At 31.9% G+C, this 14,165-nt stretch overlaps 1 protein-coding gene across 2 annotated transcripts in view; it reads right to left on the reverse strand.

Moving 5' to 3' along the window:
* Positions 1 to 11,844, reverse strand: part of LOC106692388 (uncharacterized) — a 303,170-nt gene extending 291,326 nt beyond the window's left edge. For both annotated transcript variants that reach the window (XM_067047039.1, XM_067047040.1), the window contains exon 1: positions 11,715 to 11,844. In XM_067047039.1, the coding sequence (XP_066903140.1) occupies positions 11,715 to 11,744 (30 nt within the window). In that variant the 5' untranslated portion in view covers positions 11,745 to 11,844. The remainder of the gene's footprint in view (positions 1 to 11,714) is intronic.
* Positions 11,845 to 14,165: the final 2,321 nt, after the last annotated feature.

The following is a 14,165-nucleotide window of genomic DNA, read 5'->3' on the forward strand; positions in this document are numbered from 1 at the left end:
TAGAAACTCTAGCCGAAACGTCGGCACATTAAAATAAGTTAGTCATACTTATTTGTGTTTCATTAACCGCACCCCCAACCATCTTCTCCTCATTTATTTATGAAGACACTTTTATCAAAAATAAAAATACATCATTGATTCTCCCCACCTGGCAGATAACCCATAAATGTGTTCACATGTTCAAAAAAATTGAACATTCATATTTTCAACATTTTTATATTCTATTGAAAAAGGATGCAATAATATTTATTTATAAATACAATAAGTTAATTTGTTGTTAGTTTATAAAATGGCATGATACAGACTTTTGGAGAATCTACCCATTGATAGAACTCTAATAATATTCCGAGGTCATCTTCTTTTCAGACGCCGAAGAGGATTATCAAGTAATGAAGGAGAAGCCAGGTTAGAAACTAGTCGGTTAGGAAGTTTATCATGGAAATATTTGTATCTGGTTCTGGCAAAATCGGCAACATATGGAACATTAAGGTCCTGGGGGATAACTGTTTTTGTGACAAAGAAGGAAGAACTAAGGATTTTGGATTGTAAGAATTGGATACAAGAGGAATTCGATGGTTTAGTGAAGTTCAACTCCGTAAGTCCAGATAGGCCTTATTATAGTCATATAAATGAGTGTTTTGTCATTAGTTGTAAGTTTTGACCATTTGTCTAATAAGTGCTGTAATAGTCGGAATAGATGAGCAGTTTTCTTTTTTTTTTCAGTCTTGAGCAATAATATTAAACACTTAATCACTCCTCATTATAATATTAATTTTCTCCTAGTAGATCTTTAATGCTAAAAGCAAATCTTTGTGTAACTCTATAGACAGCTTTTAAACTGCTGTTATTATTCAAAGAATATAATATAAATAAATTATTAACACTAGGCTAAGAAGTGAATAACTCTTATGGTTTAATTATTATTCAACGGGGCATCGGAGTTTAGGGCTTAGCTCATTATAGAAGGTAGCTAATGCTTCAGGATTAACTTTGTTTAATGCCTTTTCATTTTTGTAGCTAACGACAAAATGTAAATATGAAATCTTTCAGAGCATTATGCAAAATTTATAATGAAGGAAAGTTTTGACAAAACTTTTTTTTATATTCAACATCTTATACTAGTCAATTATGGCATTAAAAACAAAGTAACTGTCGTTAAATTATCTTTTAGAAAGGGCGAAGCTTACTGAAATTTATTACATTTATGGTTGTTAGCAAGCAAAGTAAAGATAGAAACAGAATAGAACAATGTTTAAGAATCAATTAGTACTTGACATAAATCGTGCATCGACGAACTGATACATTCTTCAAATTCTCATGAATAAGTTTAAAATATTTTTGTTTCATTTTACTTACTCATATTTCGTATAATAGGAGTCGAGTTTTCGACAGAAGAGCAATTTTTAAAATTCAGTGTATCCAAATAATCGAGTCTCGCATATTGTTCTATATGTGTGGGTGTGAAGAGCCTCGCTCAAAAACAAAATGTACGAAATTGAAATTATATATTTAGGAGAGGTATCTATCTGGGATATTACAGTAATTTGTTTTTTATTAAATTCGACGAGAGTTTCACTTTTATGACATATATTACTCTTTTGAAGGATTTCCTACAAGAATTTCCTTATTATCGAAACACTTTCGCAGGGGTTCGAATTTTCAAAATTGCTTACTCTAAACTTTTAATTTTGTATGTTGTAAATAATTAATCATCACATATTTTTTCTAGTAATAAAACAAAAAAAAAAAAAGTAAATAGTGATAAATGGAAACTATGAAATATTTGATAATTAACTTGATCCTGAAATAAGGATAAAGGATAATGAAGATTAACACAAAAATAAAAGTATTATTCTAGCACAAGTTAAAATGGCGCGGTGCATTTTTTTAGTTTCGTCAGTCTGATCAATGTTTTCATTTCCATGTCATGGTTATGAAATATTTAGATAGTTTTTTTTTTTTTGTTTCGAAACTTCTTAGAAGAACAAAATTTTAAACATATATATATATATATATATCCATAAACATATAGACATAAATGTTCCTTATGTAACCGATCTAGCCAGAACCCGATATCATTCCTCCCATTATAAACTCTCTAACCACCCAAACCCACTAGTTTCTAACCTTGCTTCCTCTTCCATTCCTGGCAATCCTCCGAGGTGCCTGAAAAGAAGATGGCCTCGTGACCTTATATTGTAAAATGTTTTTAGAGTTCTACTACTGGATAGTTTCTCTACATGCTGTATCATATCATTATCATTATGTCATTATGATCAAATTTACTTGTTGTATTTTTTATACAGTTGTAAATATCAATAAATAAATAAAAAAAAAACATACATAATATGTTATGTAACTTAAACTTTTTTTTTAATAATTTATTTATTGTTATCTACAACTGTATAAAAATATATACAACAAGTAAATTTGCTGGTGATTGAGATGTGGAGAATCTACCCATTGATAGAACTCCAATTTTCTTGAGAAGATCTCGAGGCCATCTTCTTTTCAGACACCTAGGAGGATTATTAGGTAATGGAGGAGAAGCCTGGTTAGAAACAAGTGGATTTGGGTGGTTGGGAAGTTTTCCATGGAAGGAATGGTATCTGGTTTTGGCCAAATCGGCAACACTGAGGTCATGGTGGATGACTTGATTTGTGACAAAGTAAGAAGCATTAGGGATTTTACGAAGGATTTTGGATTGAAAGGATTGGATTCAGGAGAAATTTGATGGTTTAGTGGAGCCCCAAAGCTCAACTCCGTATGTCCAGAGAGACGTTATTATAGTCATATAAATGAGTCTTTTGTAATGGATTGGAAGTTTAGACCGTTTGTTTAGCAAATGTTGTAATAGTCGGAATCGACGAGTTTCCTGTCTTTTCAGTCTTGTATGAGGATTCCATGTCAGTCGTTTGTCCTTATGTAGTCCTAAGTAACGGATCTGTTCAACAGGAATAAGTGGAATATTATTAAAAGATACTGTAGGGCAAGACGAAGGTTTACGACGAAAGGTAAAAATGATTTGGTGGTATTTACTAAAATAAAACTAAAATTATTAAATTATATTATAAGGCATAATATAGCCAAGTAGATCAGTCATTTGTAATAGTTTAAACATAAGAAGATAGTATGTATACTAAAGGGATTTCCCTTATTGTGTGTTATGTATGTAAAATGTATTTAGGTTATATATAGGTGTGCTAGTGCAGTGTCTCACTAGTCCTTCGACTAGTTTTTTTTTTAGTTAATTATTAGAGATTATTTCTATTACTAACAAGTTATTACATTTCCTTAGATATTGAAGTTTAGGACATTGGTGTACCCCATTTGGAGCCGACGACATATTTATTTTTGGGGCATGGGATGAATATAATTTTTGGGCCTTGGGCCGATTTGTTTTTGGGGCCCGGTGCTTATACATTTTTCTCTTCCAGTTACCGTCCAAAACTATAACTATTGATGAAGCGAATAAAAGTTTTGAATCGAATTATTTTTAAGATCAGAAATAATAATAATAAAAAATACATAAGAATGATATTTTTCCGCCTATCGTCATTATGTTGCGATAGTTGACTGTTAAGAGGTTACTTGAAATATCAACTATCACGTCAGACCGACTTCGGCAATACTGTCGTACAGTTAATACTACAGTAAACTGTCATGGCAGTAAGTTCTATCGTGACTGTAACTATCAAACAGTTACACCTAGTAATGGCTGTGACTTTTGTCGAACAGAAACTACACGATAATGCGACAGAACGATCATTACTTTAACAATCATATAGCTAGAGTTATAACGATTCTTCAAGAGGTATTTTCAGGTTTGTTTTTTTTTAATTTTCATTACTAACACAATTTGATTTTCTAAGCTAAGGGCATTCGAGTTTCAATTAATTTCTACATATGGTACTCCACTTAACCAGAGCCTCTCCCGAACTCCTCTCATTATTAGCAAAACTTCTTTTTAATTTCAATGCAAATATAATTCTTAATTAATTATAATTTCGGTGCTGTGGTGTTTGAAACAATGGACACGAAGTAAGCATTTGTTTTCGTAATGTTAACGTTTCAGGAACGTGCTGTTTCATAACGATTCCATTGATGAATAATCGAATATCATTCAAGATTTCTTTTTCAAAATTCAAAGTCAAGATAACAACAATTGTTTGTGAATTATATGAAGAAATCGTAGGCTATTATAATATCTGCTTATTTTATTTTCAATATTAAGTTTATGTATTGTTTATAAATTTTCAATAATATCATTAAAAGGTTATCAATTTTTTATTTATGAATTATAATATTGTATACAATATTTAAATTATTTTTATTTTCTTGTGGTTAGATTTATTTTCCTTTGATTGTACATTTATGTTATTCTAAAGGGAACCTGTCCTAGATTAAATTGATTTTCTGTCAATCTATTTTGTATAGCCTAACAGAATTGATATTTTTTTTTTTTTTAATTACTCTTTATTAAAATAAAAATCCCAACATATCCAATCGTTTCATATAGTAGAACCTTAGAGCTGAGAATAAAAAACACCCAGAAACTACTCGATTTGGGAAAACTATTACATGGTTTTTAGACAAAAACATTTTTTTTTTTAAAGGAAAAATGTAAATGCTAAAAAATAATCGCTTTCAAATAAAATATATTTTAAAAATGTTTGAATTACTAGTTACATAATTATCTGTTTAACCTACTACAGTGTAGCACTTTGATTAAGCAAGCAATTGAAAACAAATAAAATCTTTCTAGTTCAGAGAGTTCAAAATCTTTATTCCATAAAATTACGGTTTGATTTGACATTCTATATCACTTCTTCACATCATCCAATTTTGAATTTAACACAAAAAAAAAAAAATCGAAATAGATTTCTTTCAGTATGCCAAAAAATCTTTATATTTAACATAACGTCAAAAAGAAATTAAAAAAATTATTTTTTAATCTGAGGGTCGAATTTCTTTCAATTAAAAAATTATGGTTTGCTATGAAACTACTTAAGTTAATATGATTTTGAAATTCTCTTGGGAAGAAGGAAGAGAGCTTTAAATTTTCAAATTTATGGGATGTTGATTCGTAGTTGATTTAAGGTGACGGAAGATTTGTGAATTAAATTGAGATGGACTATTAATATTTCACCAAAAATAATTTCACGACGTTTCGGCCCAACTAGCCATCCTCAGGTACAAAACCTGTAAGGATTCAAGTTTATTGCACTACTGTACATAACAGCAACACATTTACATACCAAATAAACTTATTAACAAGCCAACAAGTTATTTACTCATTAATAATGTTTTATCAATGACCTTATATTCATTTGTGCGGTTATGTATCTTAGTAAAATAATTGGAAGTTCTTGCCGATTTTGTACCTGAGGATTTTTAGGCCGAAACGTTGTGAACTAATTAATAAATTTGTGGTGGGTATTAACAGCCCATTTTACATAACTAATATTAGTTTTAAAATTTAAGACAGTATTTAAAATAATATAAAATTTATTTTTTGATTTCAGTGTTTAGAAAACTATATTTAAAAGTTATCTTGCCTATAATTATTTCCTCTAAAAAATAAGTATAAAGCATGATAAAATAAATAATAAATTTATAGTACAATAAAGCTTTCTTTGAAGAATTTTTTTTTTTTCACAATGAAACTTTATTGCACCATGTACTCGTCTTATTTTAATTTATTTCATTTCTGGTTTGACCCCTCAATAAATGATTCTCTACTATGAAAACATGTGTTACGAAATATGGACCATATCGTTAAGAAAGACGGCATTGACAGATGTAACGCTTGCGGTGACTTCTTGTTCTTCAGCCGAAGGACTGAGGTTTGCGGTCGAGGACGGTAATTCACCGCGCCGTTCTTATCTCAGACCGTCCCCCGCAGGACGCAGGGCTGACGTGTCGCCGTCATTGATTACTCTCACACCCTTATCCTACCGATAATACCACTTCTAGACCCCCTGTCTTTCCTTCTTTGGAAACTAGAAATTCGTAAGGAACTTAAGGACGAGTGTCATGGGTACAGCAATGCATGGGTAAAGTAGCAATGGTAAGGTAAGCAATACAAGGCTTAAAGGTTTTTTTTTTTTTTTTTCAAAACGCTATTTACTAAGTCTAAGTAATAAACGAATATATTGTAGAAGGATTTTATTTTATGCTCGAAATCACATTTCCTTTCCTATTCTATAGATTTTTCTCTGACAAGGGCTGTAAGTTTCATCAGTTTGACCAGGAGTACCACAAGGATCAATTTTAGCACATATATTATTTACTATTTATACAAATGACATACATACAAAGTGAGACATTGACTTAAATCTAAGCCGAAAACACAGCAATGTTAATACTACACCTCTCTCTATTAAGTTTGCAATTTAAACGTCAAAAAATACCTGTCAACCAGTAAATATTAGCAACAATCAAAGTCCAAAGTTGGACGCAGTAGAACATATAACCACGGATACATTCACCTGATTCGTATAGCTATTCGAAATTTAAATAGCCTTTTAAATTAATTATTTAGAAACGAATTAAATATACAAAGAAGTTGTTTAAATAAGACTTCTGGGGCTGTATAGGACTAATGGTGGGCTTAAGCACAAAAAAAAAAAAAAATCATTGTCAATTACCATGCTCATCTTTATATAGTACCTGTTGCAATTGTTCATCTTACAAATAGTAGTCAAAACACATAGAAAAATATTTAGGTTTTTGACGGGATAGGGTGGCTTTTCCATATCTCATGCATGACCAAACTGTTCTAGAGCAATTATAGCTGCTTTTTCCCATCGGAGGTATTAATTGCCTATTCTTCACAACGTAATTGTAATTATAACATGGTCTTACAATATATTAGCAAGTTTCAATTCCTGAAAAGGTCTCTATCCATTACACTATGCACCCCTTCCTTTTTTATACTCACTCACTCCTTATTTGTACTGTTTTGATGTGCTAATAAAAATACCATGTCATTGATAAGCATTAGTTGTTGTTCATGTCAAACAAAGCTTTCTAAGAACATTCTATAAAGTAAGATGTATATAATAGTCTTTAGATAGTAGATGTTCATAGTATCCTTTGGAATCTGTAGTATAAATAAATTATATCCGCTTTGATCGCATTCTGTAGGTTAAGTAACGCAAGATTGAATTCTGTATATGTATGTAACATAACAATAATTATGTTATTGTTAAGTAAAAAATTAAAGTAACCTCGATATGTTTAATTCTGAACTCCTAAATTATTGTATCTGATTTCTTCATTCTTTATAGAAATAAAAGTAAATTGATAGACATTGTTACTACAGCTTGATCCATTACTGTTGACTGGAGATAGATAACCCTACATTTACAGGATAAATTTACCGTTAATTTAAAAAAGAAATTCGTATTTAATTTCCAACCCGTTAATTGTATCCCAAAATCTCCAATCCCATATCACAGCCCTCAAAGATTGGTGTCGTAATTGGAGGATTAAGATAAATTCTAACAAATCCCATCAAATCATCTTTACCCTTCGTCGTAAACCTACTGACTGCCCTACAGTTTCATTTAATGATGTTTTTCTTACCCCTGTCGAACAGATCCGCTACCTTGGACTACATTTGAACAAGCGATTAACCTGGAATCCTCACACCAGACTGAAAAGACAGGAAACTGCACGTCGATTTCGACTATTACAGCACTTACTAGACAAACGGTCTAAACTTCCAACACATTACAAAAGACTGATCTACATGACTATAATAAGGCCAACCTGGACATATAGAGTTGAGCTTTGGGGCTCCACTAAACCTTCGAATTCCTCTCGTATCAATCCTTACAATCCAAAATCCTTCGTAAAATGCTCAATGCTCCTTACTTTGTCACAAATAAAATCATACATAAAGACCTTAGTGTTCCCTATGTAACCGATCTAGCCCGAACCAGATATCACTCCTTCCATTATAAACCCCCTAGTTTCTAATCTTGCATCCTCTTCCATTCCTGACAATCCTCCGAGGCACCTGAAAAGAAGATGGCCACGAGACCAGCTAATGTCAAATGTCATTAGAGTGCTACCAATGGGTAGTTTCTCTACACGCCTGTAACACTCCAATTTAACTTAGATCAGGTATACTAACTGTATTATAATGTACAGTTGTAAATAGCAATAAATAAATGTTAAAAAAAAAAGTATTTAATTTCCAAAGTAAGGGAGTTGCGCTAGGGACAGTCTGGTAAATACACATCAGTTTCGAACCACAAGATATGGCACGCTCGATTGTTACAACAGCATCAGTCCTGTCCTGATTTAGTATAACAGCCGTCTCAGGGGCAGTTATACTGAGCCAGTCAATTCGAAAGGTTTTAAATCTCTAACTAGACGACGCTCTAGGGAGTAGCTTCGAAGGTACAGTCTATCAATTGCTCCTATTCCATTCTTCTTTTCCTTCCAAATTTATCCCGTGTTTAGTCAATGAATATACAAAATAAAAGGAGTTATCACTCTCGTGAAGCGATAACATCATGAATGATCGTGAATACATAACATCAAAATAGAGAGAGAAAAGTTTAAAATAAATTCAAGTGTTTTACTAATCAATGAGTATACAAAATAAAAAAGAGGTATCACTCTCGTGAAGTACTAATTAATGAATTTAGACAAAAATGACCATTTCTACAAATAAGAACATGAATACATAACATCAATTTAGAGAGAGAAAATTTGAAAATTGGCGCCCAAAATAAGAGTTTGAAACATTGTCAAAAAGTTTAAAATAAATTATATATATATCCAAGTGTTTTAATAATTAATGAGTATACAAAATAAAAAAAGAGGTATCACTCTCATGAAGTACTAATTAATGAATTTTAGATAAAAATAATCTTTTCTGCAAATAAGGACTTGAATACATAACATCAAAATAAAGAGAGAAAATTGGAAAATTGGCGCCCAAAATAACAGTTTGAAACATTTTAAAGATGTTTAAAATACATTAAAGATATATCCAAGTGTTCTAATTAACCTGAAGAGTAAAATATGATAATATATAATTATCATTTGAATTATATAGACGACGAAGATATATTTTCTGCGTTTGTTCATTTTACAATTAAAATATTAGGTGTACTACATGTAGTAGTCATATTAATAATTAGCCCTTACTGTAATCTCTCTAGTTTAATTAATATTAAGTAAAAATGACTAATTTATTTGATGTATTACAGTGGCTACAGATCACAGGCTATACCATGGCCATTTTAACAACCACAGCGACCTGTAAGACAGAGGAACTATAAAAGCGAACCACAGTCTGACAGCCAGAAGCCGTTTGCTCTAGAGAAGACAAATGAAGTGATAGGACCTTGTTACAGGAACATGAGAAGATAGGATCAAAGAAGAACGGGATTGATGAAGAGGAAGACTAATGTAATTGATTACGTTCTGCAATCGCTTGATGACAAGATGACCCGTGGCCGCGGGTCATGTCGACTCTGTCAAAACATTGCTTCGTCTCTTATGTATCATTTATTATCAAAGCATTAGGGATAACAAGGTGGAAGTATTTAAGAGAATTTTTATTCTTTACTTTAAAAAAAAAAAAAATCTTATTGGCCAACGATAATGGACTAGAAAAAGAGCTTCCAGAATCGAAAAATTAGTTTCGAGCGCACTTTTCAAATTAAGCATATCAAAACAACTTTAAATCTGGTAAATATGAGAAAGATTAAAACCGAAGCCACTGCCTATGTCAATCCTTTATAGAATCAACTGGGACAAATGTGTAAATGAAAAAAAAAGCCAGTTGTATCTGAAGCCATCAAATTAGCTTTTATGGTGTTCGGAAGATCGGATAAATCCTATCACAAAAGGCGTCTCGCTTTGTTCTACTTTGAGAGCACTATAGTAAACCTAACTTGTTTTTTTTTGTAACAATAGTGCTTCCATTTGTAAAGGACTTGCATGTTTTTGATTGCAAAAGAACGAGTACACATTTATTACTCCAACCTTTATAATAGTTATCAATTACTTTTTATATAATTGCCTTCGTTTTTAACTTGTTTTCATTTTTATTTCACGCTAGCCCACAAATATTACTCAATTTTAATATAAAATTTGAATAAATGATTTTATTTTTACCAATCAGATCCATGTTTCTCTTATTTTACTGATCTGGTCCCCTAGAAAATGTTTTGAATATTGTGAGAACTTAAACCAATTTACATATTTACCCCAATCGACCAGGAAAATGTGTACCATAGAAATTGAAAAAAAATTATGGAAGAATCAATATAATAAAAAAATCTCTTTTTTTTCCGAATTAGAACCTCTTAATCGTAGAAAGAAAAGAAACTGAAGTTACAGTCCAGCAATGAGGGTTGAAAACTTCTACATTTTTAGGACGTAATTACCCTACTTCACAAAAAAAAAATAATTGTTAGTAAAACGTTCATCCTACTATCTCAAAACATAGATTTTGCGACGCGATTTTTTTTTTGGTTAATCTAACCAATCTTAGAAATCCACCACTCTAATTTCATCAAATTCCACCTACAACTTTCGCTTCACCAAAAGAAAAAGTATTTTAAAAAACATGCTTATTTCAAAAAAGGTTCCTCCCGTAGATTTTATTCTGGAACGACAAATTAAATGTCATTAATTTAAAAAGAAAATAATATGACAAATATGCCAGAGGCCTTTGGTTTAGAACGCTCGGCTATCATGAGGGGTTGTTGAGCCCAACCCCTTGTAATGCCATATGGCAAAGGAAGAGCATCATTATATATATATTTATATACACGTATATATCAATATTGTAATCTATATATTTTCAATAAAGGTCAGAAAAAAAAAAAATAAAGTCTACTCTTGAAACTTGAGATATAGGTTAGTTAAGTACTATTAGAAATAGCAACGGGGCACAGCTAACACTCAATAAAACATTTAGAGTACTACTAGCAGATTTTGAATGTTCACAAATTATATTTTAAACCTTAGTCCAGAGTATTAATTTATATTTTTGTGTATACTAATCATAAAAGGTAGCTCAGTACTGTTTTCCTAACTTCAAGGATCAGAGTTCGAATCCGGCTGTGGGTTTAGGGAGGCGTTCGGGGTCCTCCCAGCCTCAAGAAGTGAGTATTCTTAACTGGTTAAAAATCTGGTAATCGAGCGTAATTCTGACCAAACCACCTTTTTACACAACCGTTGGTCTATCAAACCTTCATGGGTAGTAACGCATTTAATTTTTTTTTTTTAAATACTAAGAAAACAATATAAAATTAATGAACAAATGTACTCATGCCCGAAATAAGAAAGTTAAAATTAAATGTTAAAATTATCTTAAATGTAGAACAACAAGATTAGTTGGCTATTTAGGTAGGAACGATATCGAACAAGACGAAAAAGCATTACTATATTAATAAACTATAATTGAATTAATTATAAGAAAAATAAATTTAAAACAAAGATTGAAATATAACCTCTTCATAAAAAAAAAAAAATGCTTGTACTCAGAATGCCATAATACACTTGTATATATAAAACATCAATCATTATAAACAGTCACTTTTGTCAATTATTAAACTCAAAATCCATTAACATTATTTTTATTCATTAAAATGTTTTAAATATTGTTTTGATTAATTAATTATTTCTCTCAAATACAATAACCATTGATAAAAATATTAAAAAAAAGATTTCGTACTCACATAAACGGTTTGATTGTTTCCTGTTGTCATTGTCACTATTCTTACTTTATTCGATTAAAAAAAAACCACACTTAACTAATTAATTACAACTTATATTAAAATTAACTCAAGTTCAAACAAATGGTGTAAATAATCGGTAACCATGGTATCGGTTGAAAAATGGTTAAATGATGTATTGGCATATTTTCGATAAATTATTTTGTTTTATTTCTCTTGTAGTTTTTGGTTAGTTATTGCATAAAATTAAAATACAACATGATCAAATAGGTACTGGTAATGTTTAGATTCCAATGACAATGGAATTGGCATATCAATGAGTCCGATGATAGTGTATATTAAGATCTTTAAATCGATTTCTAATATCGATATTATTGAAGGTTTTATTTTAAAAGGTTAAGATAAATGCACTTCAACAGGGCCCCCATACGGTCAGTCACAATGACAATCATACTGATGTGATTGATTGCCAGACTGACAAGACCTCCTTCAATCCATGAACACTCTATTAGTCTGTTCACTTTTCACAAAGATAGTAGTGCTTTGAAAATTGAAACACAATCCCGAAACGTGACCTAATATAAAAGAAATAATATATATATAGTGTATGAAAACAATAGAATAAAATAAATCTGTACCAGTAAAACTCATAAAGGGCCGTAAGTAGCTCAGTGGTTAGGCGCAGTCTTACCCTTCTGAGATCTATTGGCGGTGCCGGTTCGAATCCGGCCTCGGACGTTGGGAGTCGGCCGAAAAAAAAATACAAGAGACACGGTTGTGCAAGGAGGTGATTTGGTAATGATCACAATCGACCACCAGATTTTTGCCTAGCATTTTATGAGGCTGAGTGGACCCAAAAGGGCTCCTGAACCCACAGTGTTGACCCATGGCTACAGTAATAGAATAAATAAACTTGATCTTATATTCATAATATAATAAAAAAGTATAATTGTACAAAGATAGTCCGGGTGGTGGTCAATAAAAGTATCAAAATAGTAAAATAAAACAACTCATTATTAATTAACGTTTCAGCGCTAAAGGCCTAAAGGTTAGCCTAGGAAGTGGGAACATTTTTTCATACCTGACTTTCCCCTTTTTTCTTAGTCGTTCGTTGCGTTTCAATCTGACAAGTGATTACCCCGATGTTTATTGTTTATCTTTATCAATTTTCTTAATATCTCCCTTTTAAATATTACTATACCTCACCTATACCATATCTAGTTTCAGTAATATCTACATTTACCATATCACCTATCTCCTCTACTCTTTACCATATTTATAACTAATTTTAATGAGTAGTCTCCTACAATTAAAGTAGTCTAGATCTGTTTTATTATTAACTTGTTTCCAGTCTACCTATGTATATTTCGGTGTATTATTATTATTAATTCTTTTTAATATACTTTATAAACATAACAATTGTTTTGAAATTTTTTTATTTTAATGTTTTGTAAATTCTAAGATGTTTGTATCTTGTTTTTCATTTAGCCCTGACGACACCCTGCAAAGTTGGGCGAAACATTGATTGACAATAGTTTTCTTTTACTATTTTGATACCTTTATTGACCGCCACCCGGACTATTTCTACAATGTATTTCATACGTTCAACTATCTTTTTCCAATAAAAAAAGTATAACATAATGCGATATTACCTACCATAAGAAGTGATTACACCTCTAGGTTTTAAGCCTGAAGAATAACAACACCCATCGGTACATCTAAGACAAGGCTGATAAGTCGCCTCCTGAAGAGGGATGGACACAAATCGGCCGAATCCGAGAAGTGCTTACGACGTAGAGGGGAAGCGGAGGAATTCGGACAATGTCCTGAAGAGCTGACAGGTGACGAGGAGGAGATACAGCCCGCATCCCCCAGCTCCTAAATCCCTCCAAGACAACCTCCCCCTCAAGACAATCCCACACCCAATTACACACGTCCGATACTCCTTCAGTAGCTCTGCCAGTTCTGCCGGATGTAACTCCCTTTCAAAACAATTAGCACAACTCTCTGCCCGTTCCATGTTGCTAACTGTGTTCCAAGTTGAGATTATAATAGTTAGTGCGGGAGCCAATCGCGTTAGTAACAGGTTTAAGGCTAGCGGCGGGAATTGTCCAACTCACTTCGAATCGCTGCTCTCTGTTACTATCTCATTGCAGCCTCAAAGGGATTGAGTTCAGGTACAAGGTCCACAACTTGTAGTGGAATATAGGACCTAAACAATCCATTAGCAAATTCTAACATTTATTAAATAATACTAATTATTAATATATATTATACTCAGTACGATTTATTTTCGGGATCACCAGAGATACGCATACAACCCAGTATTACGCCAAGCTGAAGTGGCTCTATCCATCCTTCCGATGCCAGGATTTGCTAGCTTTCTTTCTATTCCAAGTGATCAGTACTCAACGCACCTCCAATATCCCAGAAAACCTGCAATTCAAATTCTCA

This window comes from Halyomorpha halys, unplaced genomic scaffold, assembly GCF_000696795.3.
Source record: "Halyomorpha halys isolate HHAL.00 unplaced genomic scaffold, Hhal_1.1 Scaffold54.1, whole genome shotgun sequence".
NCBI classification, from domain to species: domain Eukaryota; kingdom Metazoa; phylum Arthropoda; class Insecta; order Hemiptera; family Pentatomidae; genus Halyomorpha; species Halyomorpha halys.